This window comes from Chelonia mydas, chromosome 5 (assembly GCF_015237465.2).
Source record: "Chelonia mydas isolate rCheMyd1 chromosome 5, rCheMyd1.pri.v2, whole genome shotgun sequence".
Classification (NCBI taxonomy): domain Eukaryota; kingdom Metazoa; phylum Chordata; order Testudines; family Cheloniidae; genus Chelonia; species Chelonia mydas.
In genome coordinates this window covers 20,314,910-20,333,768 of record NC_051245.2, presented here as the reverse complement: position 1 = coordinate 20,333,768, position 18,859 = coordinate 20,314,910, and the positions used below count along the sequence as shown (strand labels likewise).

The following is an 18,859-nucleotide window of genomic DNA, read 5'->3' as shown; positions in this document are numbered from 1 at the left end:
CCGTGTTAGTCTGTATTCGCAAAAAGAAAAGGAGTACTTGTGGCACCTTAGAGACTAACCAATTTATTTGAGCATGAGCTTTCGTGAACTACAGCTCACTTCATCGGATGCATACTGTGGAAACTGCAGTTTCCACAGTATGCATCCGATGAAGTGAGCTGTAGCTCACGAAAGCTCATGCTCAAATAAATTGGTTAGTCTCTAAGGTGCCACAAGTACTCCTTCTGACCTTGGTATCTATGAATCTATGCTTTTTTTCAACTGAGTTAGCTCAGTCAAGCTAGTTTAACTTGACTGAAAACCCCACTTACCACAAATCTAAGCACAGTTTAACTCCTTTTACTCCTTTTTTTTCCTAGTCAGGACAAGGTCTTTTATTTTCCCTGTTTGGGATCAGGCAGAGCAGATGGATTTCTGGATCCATGTGTATGACCATGTCAGACACATAATAAACATGTAGCTGTACTGATATTATAAATATAAAAGGGAAAAATGAAATGCCATAACTCTTACATCAATTATTGTAAAGACCTTAGAGATATATTAGCCAGTCAGTTTTTAAAAAATTGTCTGAACAGTCAAAACCCAATCATTTTATGGAGAAGAACAGCACTAGGAGTTACATAGACAGGGAGCAGTCAATGACCCATAGTGTGTAAACTGGTGCCTTTTGCCAGGGGTTAGTGGGGAAAGGAACTTTTTTTATGTGTTTTTTTTTTTAAGTTGCTACAAGACTTGGTCAAAACTGGTTCTCTACTTGTAAGGTAACTCCCTTCTCTTCAGGTGTCAGTATATTCATGCCTGCATCTGTAATTTTCACTCCATGGATCTGAAGAAGTGGGTTTTTTGCCCACGAAAGCTTATGCCCAAATAAATCTGTTAGTCTTCAAGGTGCCACTGGACTCCTCGTTGTTGATTGCATGAATGTCACAATTCAATAATTAGAGACAATTTTCTTCCATGTTCTGCACCAATCTTCTATTTTAAAACCATAGAAGATAAATTAGTATAAACAATTATTCTTTTGTCACTAGCTATAAAAATAAAAGGTTAACATTTTCAAACTTGAGTGCCTAAAGTTTAGTACCTAAAGCCCCAAACTGGTAAACACTTATTTATGGGCTTCCTTTTAAGTGTTTGCAAGATGGGGGCCTAAATAAGACGCATGAGTTCCAGAGATGCTGAGCACCCATAACTTAGTTGTCCAGACTCAGTACCTCTGAAAATCAGACAGCCTATTTAGGTGCCTAAATATGAATGTAGGTGCTTAACTTTGGACATCCACGATAGAAGATGTTGGCCACGCTTTTTAGAATACTTGATATCTCTTTGGTTTAAATTAATTTGGGACTCAAGTCCCTAAAAAGAAAAGGAAACCTGTTTACAAATCAATCGAACTGTTACTGTCACTTTAGTTTTGGCTGGTTGCCCCAGCTCTTAAGCCATCTGCAACCTGCAGATTCTTGTTTTTGCTCTGAGATCCGAGTCGCACCCGCTCTGGCTGCGCCGGCAGCTGGTTTGCTGGTGGCTGGGAGTTGGATCTTTGACAATCAAAGGAAGGGGGAGGATCTCTAGTTCTGGGACCTGCCTCTCTCCCTGTCCCCACCCCTTCCAGGCAAAGCAAACGCAGGTCTTCCTAATGGAAGAAACCGGCGGGCGGGCTGACAGAGAAGGCTCTTGACAGGGAGGAAGGAGGAGGCAGAGGGAGGCGAGCCCACCCCGGCTAGTGCTAAGGCGCTTTCAGCAGGGGAAGGGAACCCTTTTCCCCGGGCGTCTGCAGACTAAGGGAATGTATTTAGTTCACACAAACATGGCTGCTGCCTTCAGAGCTGCAAACCGAGTGTTGTGTCCATGTAAGTTTCCAACTGCATTTTAAGGGTGGCCGGGATGCCCTGGGCTGAATGAAGCGTGCGGTGGAAATGCAGCCTGCCCCCGCGGGCCTGCCGGGGGCTCTCCCGCAGCTCGCTGCACTTGCTGGCTCCCCGGGAGGGGTCGGACTTGGGAGAGCTGGGATGTTTTCTTGCACGCCCCTGGCCCCCCAAAAACCCTCCATTCCTGGGGCGGGGAAGCCGCCCCTTCTGAAAAGTGACCCCCACCCCGCCGCTGCATTGCAAAGGGAGCAGCAATTCCGAGAGAGGGTTTTGTGCAGCTGGGAGGCAGATGAACGCCTGGCTGCGTTGCATAAACAAAGGGCTTTCGCGCCGAGCGGTGCGGAGCATGTGCCCGCTCCCCTGGGTGGGAAACACCCCCCTCCGGGGGGCAGGGCTGGAGGAGCATTTCTGGAGCAAACTCTTCCCCCCTGTAGCCCCGATCGGAGGATGGTCTGAGCGCAGAGAAGACGAGGGAAGATTTAACTTCTCCCACATGCTGCCCACTTGAGACCTGTGTCCCGGGTAGCCCGGGCGGCGTTGGCACCAGCGGCCCCTTTCCAGGGCCTGTGTAACACTTTTCCTTGTGCTGGGTGCAAGGAGGGGGCACGAGAAGATTCCCCCCCCCCTTCCCTTTGGGCGCTGCAGCCGGGACTGTGTTACGCAACGCGCCCTTCCAGTGAAAAGCGTTTGCATAACGCTGCGTGATTAGCAGCGGCGGGAGCCCTGGGGGGACTGGTGCGTCCTGCTGCGGCGAGGGAGTTGGTGGCTGGCAGCGGGAGCCCCTGTAATGCAGTGGCTGACCCTGGGTGCTGCTGGCCGCGGGAGCCCAGAGACAGGGCGCCCTGCTGGGGCAGGGCCGGTTTCTCTGGAGGCATCGTGCCCTGGTTCAGCAAGCGCCTCCTGCTGAGTGCTGTAAGTGGCCTGGCCAGTGCTGTGGCACCCAGAGCCAGGGCCCCCGCTCAGTCCAGATCTTTCCAGCTTCTGCTTTCCTTTGTCTCTCCCATTTTTCCTGTCGTTTGGCTGGGTAGGTTGTAGGCATCTTCTGTCTCTTTACATCGTGCGGAGCACGTTGTGGGCGCTTAATCCATTCTGGTCAAGCATGCCCCACCACCTGTCTCTGGTGCCCAGGATCAGCAGTGCTCTCGCCAAGCTGTTACAGGCGGGTAACCAGTGTGGTGTGCTCTGTCTGGTGCAGTAAGTGTCTCTGGAAGCCAAACTCCAGGGAGGGAGTCAAATTCTGCCATCAGTTACAGCCATCAACCTCAATCAGTGGGCTTGTACCATTAAATTGAGTGTGGCCCTACATCTGTACAAACTGTTTGCAGGGAAATCCAAACCTCTGCAAGCAGATCCAATTACAGCTTTGTCGACCCCAGTGTAAAAGCAAACCCAGTTCAGGTGACCATGGGAGACTGGGAATCCAGTCTCTTATAACTGGGCCTTGCCGACGCAGGTTATTTATTAGAGAGCACTTGGCTGAGTATCTTGCTTTTATGCAATTGTGTTGTAGCTGTGTTGAGCCCAGGATATTTGAGACAAGGTGGGTGAGGTAATATCTTTTATTGGACCAACTTCCATTGGTGACCTGAAGAGCTCTGTGTGGCTCAAAAGCTTCTCTCTTTCACCGGCGGAAGTTGGTTCAATAAAATATTATTACTTTACCTATCTTGACTGTCTAATATCTTGTCTTTATTCATTCTATCACAAATAAGAGCCCTTTGGTGCACTGACAATCCTTTCTGTTCCTATTGCAAGCCATGGTGGTTAAGAGACTTTCTTCATATTTAGCTGCCTTATAACTTGGGTATGGATGTGTCTGGTTTTTGCATCAAAAATAGATTTTTGGTTTTAAAAAGCCAGAAACTCAGACGGTTGAAGTACAAAAAGTATTTTATAAAATAGATAAGTTCTCAAACTCTAAGTGCATGGACTGTGTATTATTTTGGAAAGCATACAAAAATTCACATAGACCCAATGTGAATGATGAGACCTTTCTAACTCCCAAAAACGGACCCTCCCCACTTAACTTTCCAAGCCACTCGCCATACCCCCAGAAAATTCCTGGGTCAGTAGATTGACGCTGCTGTCTTCTAAAGCTATGCAGTATGCGAGTCCTTAAGCGGCTACTTTCAGCGGTAGAACCACCAGGATTTGTTGCTGTTCCACAGCGATTATTATTTATTCGGTTATTTTGACTTATAAAATATAGCCACTTTGGACATCTACAGAAATTAATTTAGAAGGTCATTTTTTATATTTATTATGTTAAATCAGTGTAAAAGGAAACATGCCCCTCCCAACAGACTGCAGCCTGTGAAAAGAGATGAGACTTGTGCCATGCCCTTACGATCAACAGACTCTGTCAGGCCAGTGGGGAAGAGACCGCTCTTGAAAACATTCTGTTACCTTCTACCTGCCATATACATTTGGGGATGGATGACACTCCCCAGCTTTCCTGGTAGTCTTTTGATTATGGGGGAAAGGAAAGAAGTGGTCTCTCGGGTTTCAGGAAACATGCCATGTAGGCTGAGATATATGCAGATCACTTCTATAGAGTTGGTCCCCCAAACATTTTAGAATTTAACTCATACAAATAAGATGAGACACAGAGTGCAGCAGGTCCGTTGTGGAGATGAATACAAAAGGGCTGAGCTGGGCATGTAAAACTTCATAGATATTAAATCCAGAAGGATCCATTAGATAATCTAATTTGACCTCCTGTATAATGCAGGCCGTAGACTTTCATCCAGTTACTCCTATAATGAGCCCAATAGCTTGGGTTTGACTTAAGTTCGTTTGGGTCATCGCTTTTTAGTATTTAACCCTAAATTTGTCTCTCTTGTTACAAAGCCAGAATTTGAATCCCCTTCCCCCTCTCAGCTTTAATTAAAAAGGGTTTAATATAGAAAATGTTAGTAATTAATGAGGACTAGGTCTATTGGTTGTGAAACAGAACACATCCCTTACACACCCGGCATGCGTAGTATCTTTTTTCCAGTGTCCGTGTAAGTGAATGGAGATTATGGTAGGGTAAAAAGAAAAGGAGTACTTGTGGCACCTTAGAGACTAACCAATTTATTTGAGCATGAGCTTTCTTGAGCTACAGCTCACTTCATCGGATGCATACTGTGGAAACTGCCTCAAGTTTTTTCATGCAGTTGATAGATTTCCACTCCATACGGCTAAATGCAGTGCCTTGCATAATGACAGATTTCAGAGTAACAGCCGTGTTAGTCTGTATTCGCAAAAAGAAAAGGAGTACTTGTGGCACCTTAGAGACTAACCAATTTACATCCGATGAAGTGAGCTGTAGCTCACGAAAGCTCATGCTCGAATAAATTGGTTAGTCTCTAAGGTGCCACAAGTACTCCTTTTCTTTTTGCGAATACAGACTAACACGGCTGTTACTCTGAAACCTATGGTAGGGTATTGATCCAAGGGGTACTACTTTTAAAGAAAAAAGTTTAAATAAAAATCCCTGAATTAAAGCAACTGAGACGTAGAACCGAAAAAGCAAGATCATTCTTTGCTGAGAAAGAAACTATTGTAAACTCAGCCTGTTTGCTGAACAACACCTATGGTAAAAATGAGTAACTGATCTCGTGATCCGACTTGCTGCAAATGCCTAGGGCCCTAGGCAACACATGGGTCTGCTGAAAGGCCTTTCCTCAAGATTCCTTGGCTTTTGTGGTCTGTTTTTAACCTTAACCTGGTTATTTGCATATTGTGGGAAATGTTTTATTAAGATTGTATGGTCTCTGTCTTTCCCCCCTCCCTTATTTATCCCCAGGGCTCTGTGGAAAAATAGCACAGAACAGTGACTCAAATTTTAAGTAAATGCTAACAATGGTTTAAATATACTTAGCAGAGCACTTTTTATTTTTGTTTTAAAAGTACATCTATAGATTTTTTTTTTCTTAAATATTATTGAATCAGTGTAACAACTTATGCTCAGACAGTCTAACAGTTTTTTAAAAGGAATAATTCAACATAATAAGGAATATGATTTAAGATAACTTGAGTGTGCAGATGTATGGTTTTATTTTATTGGGTGCACATGAATGAGGAAGTGGTAGTATGTATATGTAGATCTAAAAGAGCTACTTAGAATACTGGGAATAAGAAATACAGCAAACAAAATTCTTTAGAGATAAAAATGTCTAGCTGGATTATTTGGTCATGTGAGAGGTGATTGACATACACAACTATTATTGTATTCTGTTCGACTTGCAAACTTTTTATCTAATTGAAGAGGAATGTGAAGCCTTGGCATTCATTTTCAACTACAAAAATGGAATTTGCAGATATCTAACTTGGCATTTCAAAACGTGGGGTTTTTCCCCCTCTCTGGAGCCTTTAATATACTTTTTTCCTTCTCGTAAGAACATTTTGTTGTAAATTATTACTAATTGAAAAACTTACAAGATTGTGCTTTAGAAAAAACTTTAGAAGCTGAAAAGTTGTGAATAGTTTTTACAGTTCCAAGTCAGTTTTCCAGGTATTTTAATGGTGCTTCTCCGTGAAGTAAATGTACTGTAGATCGTGGCTTAGAATGTGCAATCTTTTTAGATAGTCTTGTAAGTAGGGGACCCTTTTCCATTCTCCATTGCCGTGTAAGCAATGGGAAACATGGACTGTTTGATAGAGTTGTGATAATTTAATATGGCAACATGTAAAGGAGGCATTTCTGCACTTGCCTACACTGTGAAAGTAATTGTGTGTGCATGTTCAAGGGCAGAAGTGGCCTCTTAAAATTGTGCCCTAGCTTAAAAATGTGCCCTAGAGGGATAAAATGTTTGTGGTATTTGGAAAATTAAATAAGAAAACCTGTGTTAACATAACATTAAGCTTGAACAATTTAAATCACAAAAGATATGCGAAATAGAGTTCCACTAGCAGTGTTGCACATCCTGTATATTCTATGAGGGATATCCTTTATGAAACAGAAATAAATTTAAAAACCACACATTTAACCAGTGAAACAATGAGTTATACATATTTACAATGCAGCTGAAAGCTTCACTTTTGCATTGTATAGTACAATGTTGAACATTCTGTACAACCTTTATAAATCTAGTAAATTAAGATTTTCAGAGAAGGAGAAAAAACAATCCTTCCAGCAGCAAAAGTGCTTAAATCACCTCAATCCCTTAGATCACAACGTTTTAACCCACTATTAATATTTAGAGTGTCTAAGTGCTTAAACCACTAATAGCCCCCATTAACAAGTGTAGTCCTCTTACCCATCTCTGCCTTTGGGCTTTGGGAAAAGGCTGGCAGAGGCTAGAGCCGTGGTGTGATGGGAAGAATCTAGTGGAATCAGAGAGAGAGAGATGGCTGCCAAGAGTGAAGTTAAAGAACCGTGGTTGAACTGGCCCTGAACTGATCCTATGAAATTGCTGGTTCAGTCTGTTGCAACACAGGGGCAAGCTAGGAACAACCCAGGGCTCAAATACATTAAGCTACATAAATGTTTTTTAATCCGTATAATATTTATATATGGACGGGTGTATTTTAATGTTTTGTAAATTTAGTGCTTGTGAAAGGTTCTGGCGGCAGCTTGACAGTCTTGGTGACTGAAGTCATTTGTCCATAGAATAGTTACAATATTGCAGTTTTTACTGCACAACCATTTCATTGTGCCTCCACTCTGAGCTGAAGGTACTTCACTTCCTTTCATGCTGAAGTGGTGTCTCTTGCAGCATTGCCAGCCCCAAGTGTTCAAAACTCATGAGTCAGGCCCTAAGAATCATGAGATTGACTTTAAAATAAGATGTTTCAAAAAATAAGTTTTGGTTCTTTTTCTTTGCTTCCTGGTTTTTGAGCCTTTAAGGCACACTCAGGTCATGTTTTCTAGCTTTTCTCTGCAACCACTTGGGCTAGACACTTACCCTTTTAAAAAACTGTATGAAACCCACGATTTTTCCTTAAATCGCTTGGCTCCAGGAGATGGGCCTTGAAAAGAAATGCCAAATATGAGGAGACCACCAAGCACATTTAAAGAGATATTGGGGGAAGCCAGCATATGTCTCATAAACAGAATCCTCTGCCCAGTAATAAACTAACAATACATTTTAACCTTCTCTCCAGTCACGAAAAGCAGCAGCTGCAGTCAAATGAGAGTCCAAATACAATGGAGAGGTCAGTCAACAGCAGCAGCAGCCACACAAACAAAAAGAACAGAGCCTCAAATTCAGCCTGAAAAGAGGTAAAGAATGATCACAGGCCTCATCTGTGCTGACAGCAAATGAAGTATGTGTGTGTCCTACATATAATTGCTCTCTGTCTCTCTCCAAAATGGTATTGCTTTACTTTACAGTACTCTGGTTTTAAAGCATTACAATCGTCTCACTGTTTCCTTGTGCTTCCCTCATTTGTATGTCTGTATCCATCTGTTGTCCCTTGTCGGATATTTAGATATTAAGCTCTTTGGGGCTGGGATCATCTTTTTGTTGTGTGTTTTGTACAGCATCTAGCACAAGGGGGTCTTCATGACCAGGGCTTCTAGGCACTACTGCAATATAGATAACAAATATTTACCCTTATGCCCTGTTACGTCTTGTGCAGTGTTTGGGGTGGAGGGGAGAAAGAAGCAGGGAAATAAACAGTGGTTACGATTTTTGAAGCCGTCTGTGGGATTTAGGCACATATCTTTCATTTGAAAGTTAGTGTATAAATCCATGAGACTGCTTTGAAAATCTCAACCAGCCATCCTGAAGCTTAACTATTTGTTGTTATTAGGGGAATTCTCTGCTGGCCATTTGCTCCCAGTTTGTGGTCCGTCTGTGCCCTCTGAGATGCACGACAGGGCCGGAGATGAGTCAAGAACCCAGGATTTTCAAAAACAGGGACTAATGCTTCTGTGTGTGGACTGGCTCTTCATTTCAGAAAGTACTTAGAGATGGAGAAGACATACAGGGCTAGGACATCTTATCTAGCTCACCCCCTGCCTGGACAGGATTGTTCTCTATAGTGTAATATTTTTTTTTGGTGACCATAAAATGTGTAGCTGGCATTTGGCTGAGGTGTGAAAACCGCTGTATTAATTTACTTATGGTTTTTATTATAAAGGGATGTATACTGGAAAGTTACTTCAGCTGTGGGACACAAAATACTTGATTTAAAAAGGCCACATGTAGGTGCGAGTTTGCTGGCTCTGATGCTTGTTGAGCATAAATAGATAGCACTTGCTGATTTGGCACACAGTGTTTTGTCAAGTGTCTCAGGGCCAGATTCTTATAACCCTACTCTTGTTAAGTAGAAACGTACACCTTGAATAGCCCCATTGATCTCAATGGGATGGAGTAAGGGACTGCTAAACGTGAATAAGGATATCAGAATTTACCTCTTGATTAGTTTTTGAACATGATCCTCATTTTGCACAATAGAACGCGAGCAGGGGGTCAGGCTGATTAGCCTGCAGTTGTAAAAGGTGGCACCTGGTTACAGGGCGAGATAGAAAATGACTTTCAAACTATTTTTTTTCTTTTAATAGGAAAACTAAAACAGGAATCTTGATGTTAAACATGGGGGGCCCAGAAACACTGGGAGATGTCCATGATTTCCTACTTAGGCTTTTCCTAGATAAGGACCTGATGACGCTTCCAGCACAAAAGTAAGAAACACTTGGTTCACGTGGAGCGTTTGTATATGAGTGTTATTGTAAGCTATATACTTGGACATCAAAAAATCATTCCAGCTGGCTGCAGTGCTTGAGGCCAAGAACTCTGTGCTGACTGTCTCATGTGAACTTGGTAATGGGAAATTATATTGCAGTTCTCCAGAAACTGGGGGCTACAGGAGGAGACGTTTAACCCATGATCACAACTCTTCGTTTACTGCCAACTGGCAAATTTATTCAAATGAATTAGATTAAATGGAATTATAAAACAATACAAAACAAGCCATGCATAGAATGAGACTGAACATTATTAGCTTGCTGCGTTTTGGAGGCTGGTGGCGGGCTGGATGATTTTGTTGTTTTTAAAATGCCGGAGGGGAGGTGATGGGGGATATGTTACTAATTCACTCTGCTTTTTAATGTTTCAGTAAGCTGGCGCCATTTATTGCCAAACGTCGCACACCGAAAATCCAAGAACAATATAGCAGGATCGGAGGAGGGTCACCAATTAAAAAGTGGACTGTAACACAGGGAGAAGGCATGGTGAAACTGCTGGATGAAATGTCTCCTCACACTGGTACTTATACCCTTCTGTACAGTTGTTTAGGAGATTGTTCTGTTTGTTGTATTGGGCGGGTGTGGGGGGAAGACTGAGCCATGGGTGGTCATGCCTAGTGGGAAGAGCAGGAGTCAGGCTTAGTGGGCAGAGCTAATCCAAGGTCAGGGCCAGAGACAGAAACCAGGAGTCAGAGCTGAAACCAGGAACTTACAGCCAAGCCAGGGGTCAGAGCTGGGACTGGGAACTAGGGTCAGGGTGAGGAAGCTGGAACTGGGAGCCAGGTGAGGTAGCAAGGACTGAGCAGGAGCAAGGCAGGAATGGGTTTAGGAGCAGGGCAGGAGCAAGGTGAAGAGCAACAGGTCTCGGGAGGGTTACACCTATGGGCATGAACGCACTGAGCAGCCAGAGAGTCGCTGCTGGGTTTAAAAGCCAGGCATTTGCCTTTCCTGACCAATCAGGTGGTGCAATCAGGTAGTCTGCTGCAGGCCTCCTGTGCTTGTTGGGTTGCCAGCAGACAGACTCTGCTGCAGGTCCTGATCCCTGACAGAGCGTGCGTTTGTCCTGTTTAATACACGAAGATAAGACTCCTGACACACTACAAAGTTAGACATATGCGGTGGTGGAGCATTTGTTGTGTGTGAGAGAGATCGTGACTCCATCTAGTGGCTTCTTTGATCGGCTATAACTTCCTACTACAGTCTCACAGCTACGATTATCTACAGTCTGGATCCTCTAAACTGTTCCTGAATCTAATTGTCAGTCATGGCTAAAAGGCTTAACACAAACCTGGCTTGATCTTATTACAGTCATTAGAGGAAGGGGGTGGCACAGACAGATGCTGTGTCACAGTTGAATTCTGCAGTACTAAGCCAGATTACTGCTGTCAGCACCACCCCTGGACCTGAGGGATCCTCCCTTGAAGCTAGAGCGATAGATAAGGCCTAACGGTTTGGTTTGGACAGCATCCACAAAATATAGTACATACAGTCTTTGTACTTTCTCCTTCAGCTAGGGCAGGGGTGGGCAAACTTTTTGGCGTGAGGGCCACATCGGGGTTGCAAAACAGTATGGAGGGCCAGGTGGGGAAGGCTGTGCCTCCCCAAACAGCCCGGCCCCTACTCCCTAGCTGCCCCCTCCCACTTCCCACCCCATGACTGCCCCCCTCAGAACCTCCCACCCATCCAACCCCCCCGATCCTTGTCCCCTGACTGCCCCCCTGATCCTTGTCCCCTGACCTCTCTCCACACCCCTGCCCCCTGACCCCCCCCCCCCACTTCTTGTCTCCTGACCGCCCCCCTCCCGGGACCCCTGTCCCTAACTGCCCCTCCAGGACCCCACCCCCTATCCAACCCCCCCGCTCCCTGTCTCCTGCCCGCCCCCCTCCCCGAACCTCTGTCCCATCCGACCGCCCCCGTCCCCTGACTGCTCCCTGCCCCCTCCTCCCCCTTACAGTGCTGCTCAGAGCGGCAGGACAGGCTTGTTGGAAAGCCTGGGAGGTGGGCAGGCGGGCGCAAGCCGTGTGGCAGCGGGGGAGGGGCTGGGGGCAAGCCTCTCTGGCCAGGAGCTCAGGGGCTGGGCAGGGCGGTCCTATGGGCCGGATGTGGCCCACGGGCTGTAGTCCCCCCCCGAGCTAGGGTAATGTTTGGAAATGGGAGAAAATTGCTATTCCGTGTAAATGTCTGTCTCCCACTAGGGCCTCTGTCTGCTTAGCCACTCAGCTTTATCAGGGGAAATCCATATCAAGGAGGGGTGACTCTTGTTCCTATTAACTCCCACACAAACAAACATAGGTGTTACCAATGGTGGTTTTTCAGCCTGTCCAAACCTTCACTGTTGAGCACTCTCAAATCCTCACTGACTTAAGCTAAATTGATAAAAGTCATGTTTAAACCATTTTAAGAGTGTTCATGCAGGAGTCTGCACCGGTGTCCCGGGGTGCTCCATTCACCGCTAGTTGGGCTCATCCTCCTGGCTGCTCTGGGGATTAGCTCATGAGGTCAACATCCTCACCCGCGGCTGCACGCCATCACACTCTCTCTCTCTGGTCTGCAGCCCCTCTCTCACTCCTGGAACAGCATCCTCCTTGTGACTTGGCCCTCCAGCTGCGTCACTCCGCATTTCCCCCCTTCCAGGAGGTACAGTCTTTCAAACCCTCTGTCACTCCCACAGTGACCTGGGCAGTCTTCCAGTTCTCAGCTCCACCAGTGCCTAGAGTGTCTCCTCCACCACAGGCATAACACTGCTCTGTTTGGGCTTCTGGCCTCCCTACCCTGGGGCCTCTCTTCTTGCCTTACCGTCTCTGGCCCCTGCTCACCTCTTAGAGGATCTTGAGCAAGTTGTACTGTTCTTCAGCTAATCGCCACATATAGTGCCTCCCACTCTTGTCGCTGGTTCTCTAGACTCTGCCTCATCAGGGTCTGTATCCTCCTTTGTTGCTCATCAGGCCCCTTCACTAGTAGCAGCAGCTCTGTGGTCCAGCCTGGGAAGGTACACCTGCCTTCTGCAAAGAAAGCCTCCATACATGGTGGCTCCATTGTCCCTTTGCCTCAAGTGTCTCATCTAGCCTTTCCTGCTCCCCTTGTATCACAGGCAGCTGTCTAAACAGTTTCTCAGTCGCTCACGCTCCCCTTGTATCAGGGGTGACCATCATTGCCCACATTCTCCACCAGTTGAGTCATGGAGTCCACTCATGGCAAGCAGCACCTCCTGCTGGCCATCTTGGGAATTAGCACTGTCAGTCATGTGCTCTTCCTCTGATGGCGTCTTGCCACATTTTATCTTGCTCTACTCACTCCTGGATCATCAGCTTTCTCTTCATGCCTTGGCACTCCAACTAGGTCACTAAAGTCCTTCTCTTCCAGGTATTTCACAGTCTTTCCAGACCTCGTATCTCCAGTGCCTTCTGCCACACCCCAGTGGCTGGTAGGGGAACCCAGCCCTAGCCACCACACTGGGTTCCAGCCCAGGGACCCTATAACAAGCAGCCACAGTCCTTATACAGTCCTATCTCTTGCTGCTGTTTCTCTGGGCTTCTTCCTACATATCAGGCTCCCACCATTTGCCAACCTCCAACTCCCTCCATTCAGGGAGTGACTGAAGCCTTTCCCAGCCTCTGCAGCCCACCTCCCACCATCTGGCTTTATATAGGCCCTGCCTGTTCCTGCACAGGTGAGTCTGTCCTTAATTAGCCACCTCTGGCCTAAATCTCCCCTGCTTCAACCTAATTAGCTGATTGGGCCCAGCTGGCCTAATTCAGCTCTTGCAGGGCTATTGTGGGGAGTCTACTCCATCACAACCAGTTTAATTGACTCAGTTTAAAATTGGATTTGAGTTAAACTGGTGCAAGTTTGTGTGTAGATTAAGCCTTTAGACTTCTTCATGTTCATCTCATGCTGGTCACAGTAAGCAACTGTTGGAAATTTGAAACGTTTGTACTTCTCCTAGATTTTTTTGTGAGGGTTATAGAACTACGGCACGTAAGGTGCTGTAGGACAAGGATCTTTATGCTATGATTGGAATATGCTTGTCTGGGAGCATGGGGAAACCAATTTCTCTCTGTGTCCATAGAATAGGTTCAGCAGTGCCAGGCTTTTCCTGTGTCCCTCACCTCTTGAGGGAATGCCCTGAAAAGGCACAGTAGTTCTGCCCCTGTGCCCATTGTCACTGGGGATGAAGTACAGTATGCTTGGCCACAGTTGTCTGCAGGATTGGTTCCTTCCTAGTTCCTTGTCATCTCTAGTCATACCCATTTGGTAGTAGCCAAAAAGCAATGATCTGATGGCTGCTCTATTTGAAATGAGCTAGAGGGCTCACCTTAGTTCTAAGTGAGCCAGTCTCAGCAGCACCTTTTCCCCCTTTGGACAGTCAGCAGACAGGCTGAAGACTAACTCGGGGAAGAGTGGGGAAGCTTGCTCTGGCTTCCATAGAGCACCTTTACTGTGGATTAATGCCAGAAGTCCTTTCCCAGTCCTGGTAACCTGGTATCGCAAGCACTAAAAGTTACTGGGAAAACTGCAAAAGCAGGACAGAGTAAGTCTGTGTTTTTGGCCCACAAGGAGAGCTTCTGTTCAGCCCTGTAACTTAACTGTGGTTTGATTCCACAAACACTAGTTTTCTCCCCATTTCCTTGGCATTGGAATCGGCTGCTGAATCAGTTGGCATGTCATGGAACCCACATCTGTGTCTGGAAAGATTACATATGCTTTTGACTCCAAGTTATTCGTAATTCTTTGTATTTTAGGACCCATTTAAAACTTAGGTAGTTGGGTAGTTAGATATGAAAGTTGTAAAGAATTTGGCACTGGTAAGCAAAAAAGCTGCAATCTTCAAAGGTAAGCACACTGAAGCCAAAATGGTCTATACTTTCTTACACGCACCCCGGACTCATGGGTTTGTTTTGTGTGGATTGTATTCAACCCTTTCTTTCAGACACTAGCGTGACTCCATTGAAACTAGAATCCTTGCAAGTGTAGCCAAAGAATAAACTTTGTCCAAAGCTTGGGCTCACCTGCTATAGCCGCAAATGCAGTAGTTTATTTTTTGTTTAAAAGTAGTTTCTAAATGAGTCAGGTTTGCAACAGATCCTGAAGCTGATGGTTTTAGGGAGCTTTATCTGTTCTTCTCAGAGTGTATCACTCCCTCTTACTTTACAATGTGGTCACCAAAAGAAAGCCACCCTGTCTTTATCTCTTTGTGCAGCCTTTACATCTGACTTGCTATCCATTATTTAGAGATGTACTTTACGGCCTAGACTGTAGCTGCAATTTTAGAAGTAGAGCGGGCTCACAATTTGTTGTTAAAGGTGACCTTGGCGGATTTAGTGAGGCCAAATACATCACTGCATTGCCTCAAAATAGCTTGAAAAGCCAAAAGTGCACCTTGAGCAAGAGCTGTAATGTTTCTGGAGTGCTTTTCAGAGTTCTGAAATTTCATTAGGCTTGGCCTGCACTTAAAAGGTTTTACTAGCATAACTGTGTTGCTGAGAGGTGTGATATTTACGGATAGAGTTATGCTGGTAAAAGTCCAAATGTAGATACAGCTATACTAGTATCGTGCACTTTATACTAATGTGTCTTATTTTACTTTGCCAAACAGGGATAAGATATGCCAAAATACGCACTTTTATACCAGTACAACTGTGTCTGCTGGAGTGGGGAGGAGGAGGTGGAAGGTGATGACACTTTAACTATTCCAGCGTAGTTAAAGTGGCAAAATTTTTATGTGTAGATAAAACTTTACCCTAATATGAGTCTTCCTGATGCTCTGAATGTAAGTTATGGTAAAAGAAAGCAGTTTTTTAAAGCAGTACACATATTTTGGGGTGTTTTAACAACCTAAACTTTCAAATCTAGGTAGCAATTTTGGGTGCCAAAATTGAAACACCTTAAAATCTTTGGATGAAACCTTCCAGGGGCCTGATTTTCAGAGGGTGGATGCTCAGCACTTTCTTAAAATATGGCCCTTTTAAGGCATTTTAGGTTTGGGACCCAGAAAAATCAAGGCAACCCCAAATCACTAGACACATGGAAAATTTAGTCCTTTACCATTCTGGATGCCTGTTGCTTCCTTAAGCCGTGACCATCAAACACATAAGCACAGGAGTAATTTTACATATGCAGGCAATCCCTATCACTGTAATGAGACTACTTATGTGTGTAAAGGTAGTTATACACAGGTTTGCAAGACCAGGGCCGTGACTGGTCAGAATAATGCTGGCTTTCTTATCAGAGCTGAAATATCTTTAATATACATGAATTGTTAGTACAGATGATAACTGGTCTCTATATCTAATGAGAAATCTATATTCCTTCATCTCCTGTTTGTCTGTGCTGTTTTTCCCAATTCAGCTATAACTTTTCCAAGATCTTTTTGTTTCTGTTCCCTTAAAACTTTTGCTGTTTGAAGACAGAGCTAAGTCTGTCTTAACAGAGGTTGTCTGAGTCCTTCTCTGAGCGTTGGGTTTGGCAGCATCCTTTGCATTGTTATTTTGATTACAGTCGTTTTGGGTTTGATTACCAGACAGGTAACAGAGTTACCATCTGATAGTTCAAAGGACAACATTTTGCATTTTTCTATTCTCCAGCTTTCATCTTTATGATATCAGCATATAGTCTGTTCTAGGAGGAGAAATGTGGGTTATTGAAAAGCACATGTAGTCTCTGCCTAGGGGTTCTGGGTCACAAGCGATTTAGTTCTGCAATTATAATTAATAGGTTTTTTTTTTTTTGGAGGAAGCAGCTGTATTGGGATAGATCCCTGGTCTTAAACTTTATCCAGATTTTGGTGAGCAGCCTTGGTTGACCCCAGTGCTCCTCAGAGCTCAGCTAGGAGCAGCAGTAGCAGCTCAGGACCAGACCTCACCAGCTCTTTAAATGCTTAAAGAAAGGACTTGACTAACCGTGGGGAAGACAGTATTGCTTTAACCTAGGGAAGGTCACGGTGGGAATCATGGGAACTGCTTATATTATTTTGACTGTACTATGTTTTATCTTTTGATTGTAGGCAGTGGGGGAGGGGATGTGCACACGCGTATACATTCTTATTTACTATTTGTATTGCGGTAGCCTCTAGGAGTCTCAGGATCCTAGTGTGGTAGGCACTGTACATACACAGATTAAAAGGATGGTCCCAACCCCAAAGAGTTTACAATCTAAGTAAATAACACATGCCCATATCCTTTAAGCTTTTTGTTCTTCCCACAGCAAACAGGGAACCTTAAGAAAATCGCAACTTGTAAGACCTATAAAGCCAGCTTTTTTATTTTTAATTAGAAATGTGCATTTTTACTAGGGCCGGCTCTAAGCACTAGCAAACCAAGCAGGTGCTCGGGGCGGCACATTTCTAGGGGCGGCATTCCGGCGCCGGCCATGCCACCCCTAGAAATGTGCCCCCGCCGCCCCAGCTCGCCTCCGCCCCGCCTGCTCCCCTGAGCGCGTCGCCGCCACTCCGCTTCTCCCCCCTCCCTCCCAGGCTTGCCATGCGCCAAACAGCTGTTTGGCGTGGCAAGCAGGGGAGGGAGGGAGGAGAAGCCGAGCGGCAGTGTGCTCGTGGGAGGCGGCATCGGTGGAGCGGAGGTGAGCTGGGGCGGGGAACGGTTCCTCTAACCCCCCCCCCATTACTTCCTGTGCTCCCCCCCACCCTCTCTCATTTCCGCTCCGCCTGCTCCCCTGAACGCGCTGCCTCTCCCTCGCCTGAGAGGGAGGGGGGAGAAGCGGAGTGGCGGCGACGCGCTCAGGGGAGCAGGCGGGGCGGAGGCGAGCTGGGGCGGGGGGTTGCTGGGGGGGAGCCGCAGGAAGCAATGGGGGTGTGGGGGGAAATGCGGCATGCCCGGGGGAGGAGGTGGGGCTGGGGATTTGGGGAAGGTGCGGAGTTGGGGCAGAGCTGGGGGCAGGGGGGCATGAAAAAAAGCGGGGGCTGCCAAAATTTTTTTTGCTTGGGGTGGCAAAAATCCTAGAGCCGGCCCTGATTTTTACAATCTACTTCAATACCAGGAGGTCTGTGAATAGTGAATCCTACACCAAAGCACTGGAAATGATTGCCAGAAGCTGGGACTGGGTGACGGGATGGATCGCTTGATAAATTGCCCTGTTCTTTTCATTCCCTCTGAAGCACCTGGCACTGGCCACTGCTGGAAAGACAGGATACTGGACTAGGTGGACCATTGGTCTGACCCAGTATGGCCGTTCTTACTAAATTGATTCATAGAATCATAGACTATCAGGGATGGAAAGGACCTCAGGAGGTCATCTAGTCCAACCCCCTGCTCAAAGCAGGACCAATCCCCAATTTTTGCCACAGATCCCTAAATGGCCCCCTCAAGGATTGAACTCACAACCCTGGGTTTAGCAGGCCAATGCTCAAACCACTGAGCTATCCCCCCCCCCCCGCACCCTCTGTTGATGTGCTTGTGTGATCTGCATTAAGCTGTTTGGTATGTTTAGCCAGGCATGCCCACATTTCTTAACCCAATCATTTGGAATACAAGAATTCTATTCCCATTGACCTAACTGCTCTTAGGAAGTGAGCTGTGTTATGATTCTTGTATTTTAAAGTGACATGGTTCACATCTGGCATGAGCAAGGTTGGTCATTTCCTTTTAACTTAGTTGAACATGCCTTCTTGATCCTGCACTATTGTCAAAAATGTAGCATGCCATTCTACTCTGTCTTGTGCTGGCCTGCAGAATACATTTAAATTATCTCCATGTTTGGAGGGGCGGGATACTTTTACAGATTAATGCTGCTACTGTCAGGGGTAGAATCTTCGGCAACTAAAATACATATATTTCCAAAAAAACTGATTCACAGCTCATTGTAAGCATATAAAGTATGCAATTATTATTTCTCCACAGCCTAACTTATCACAAACAGGGGAGAGATTTTCAGCATCTTGTAAACGTCGTGATTGTCATTTTGTCTGTTGTTCGGTCAGGGAGAGTGTGTTCCCGAGGAGGTTGGGCTGTAGCTGGTCAGAAAGGTATTTTAAAAAAAGAGCCTTTGCAGATAAAGCAGCTTTCTCTTTCTGCTGTCAGCGCCTCACAGATACTATATTGGATTTCGGTATGTCCATCCTCTGACAGAAGAAGCAATTGAAGAGATGGAGAAAGATGGCGTTGAGAGGGCTATTGCATTTACACAGTACCCGCAGTACAGCTGTTCTACCACAGGTGAGTGTGTCTGTGAAAGTGCAGTAAAAGAGGAAGATAAACAGCATACAGACAAATGTATCCAAACAGCTGAGAGTCCAAGTACAAGAGGCTTATGAAAGTATGTGGGAACTTTTGGGATGTGAATGAACACCCAGCCTGCG

At 45.6% G+C, this 18,859-nt stretch overlaps 1 protein-coding gene across 2 annotated transcripts in view; it reads left to right on the top strand.

Moving 5' to 3' along the window:
- The first annotated feature begins 1,552 nt into the window (after window positions 1-1,552).
- Window positions 1,553-18,859, top strand: part of FECH (ferrochelatase) — a 29,823-nt gene continuing 12,516 nt past the window's right edge. The window contains exons 1-5 of one of the 2 annotated variants that reach the window (XM_007069413.4): window positions 1,553-1,853; window positions 7,962-8,079; window positions 9,367-9,486; window positions 9,921-10,069; window positions 18,582-18,716. In XM_007069413.4, coding sequence (XP_007069475.1) covers window positions 1,790-1,853; window positions 7,962-8,079; window positions 9,367-9,486; window positions 9,921-10,069; window positions 18,582-18,716 — 586 coding nt within the window. In that variant the 5' untranslated portion in view covers window positions 1,553-1,789. Of the gene's footprint in view, window positions 1,854-7,961; window positions 8,124-9,366; window positions 9,487-9,920; window positions 10,070-18,581; window positions 18,717-18,859 lie in introns of those variants that run through there. The other variant, XM_037902578.2, reaches the window with a different exon arrangement.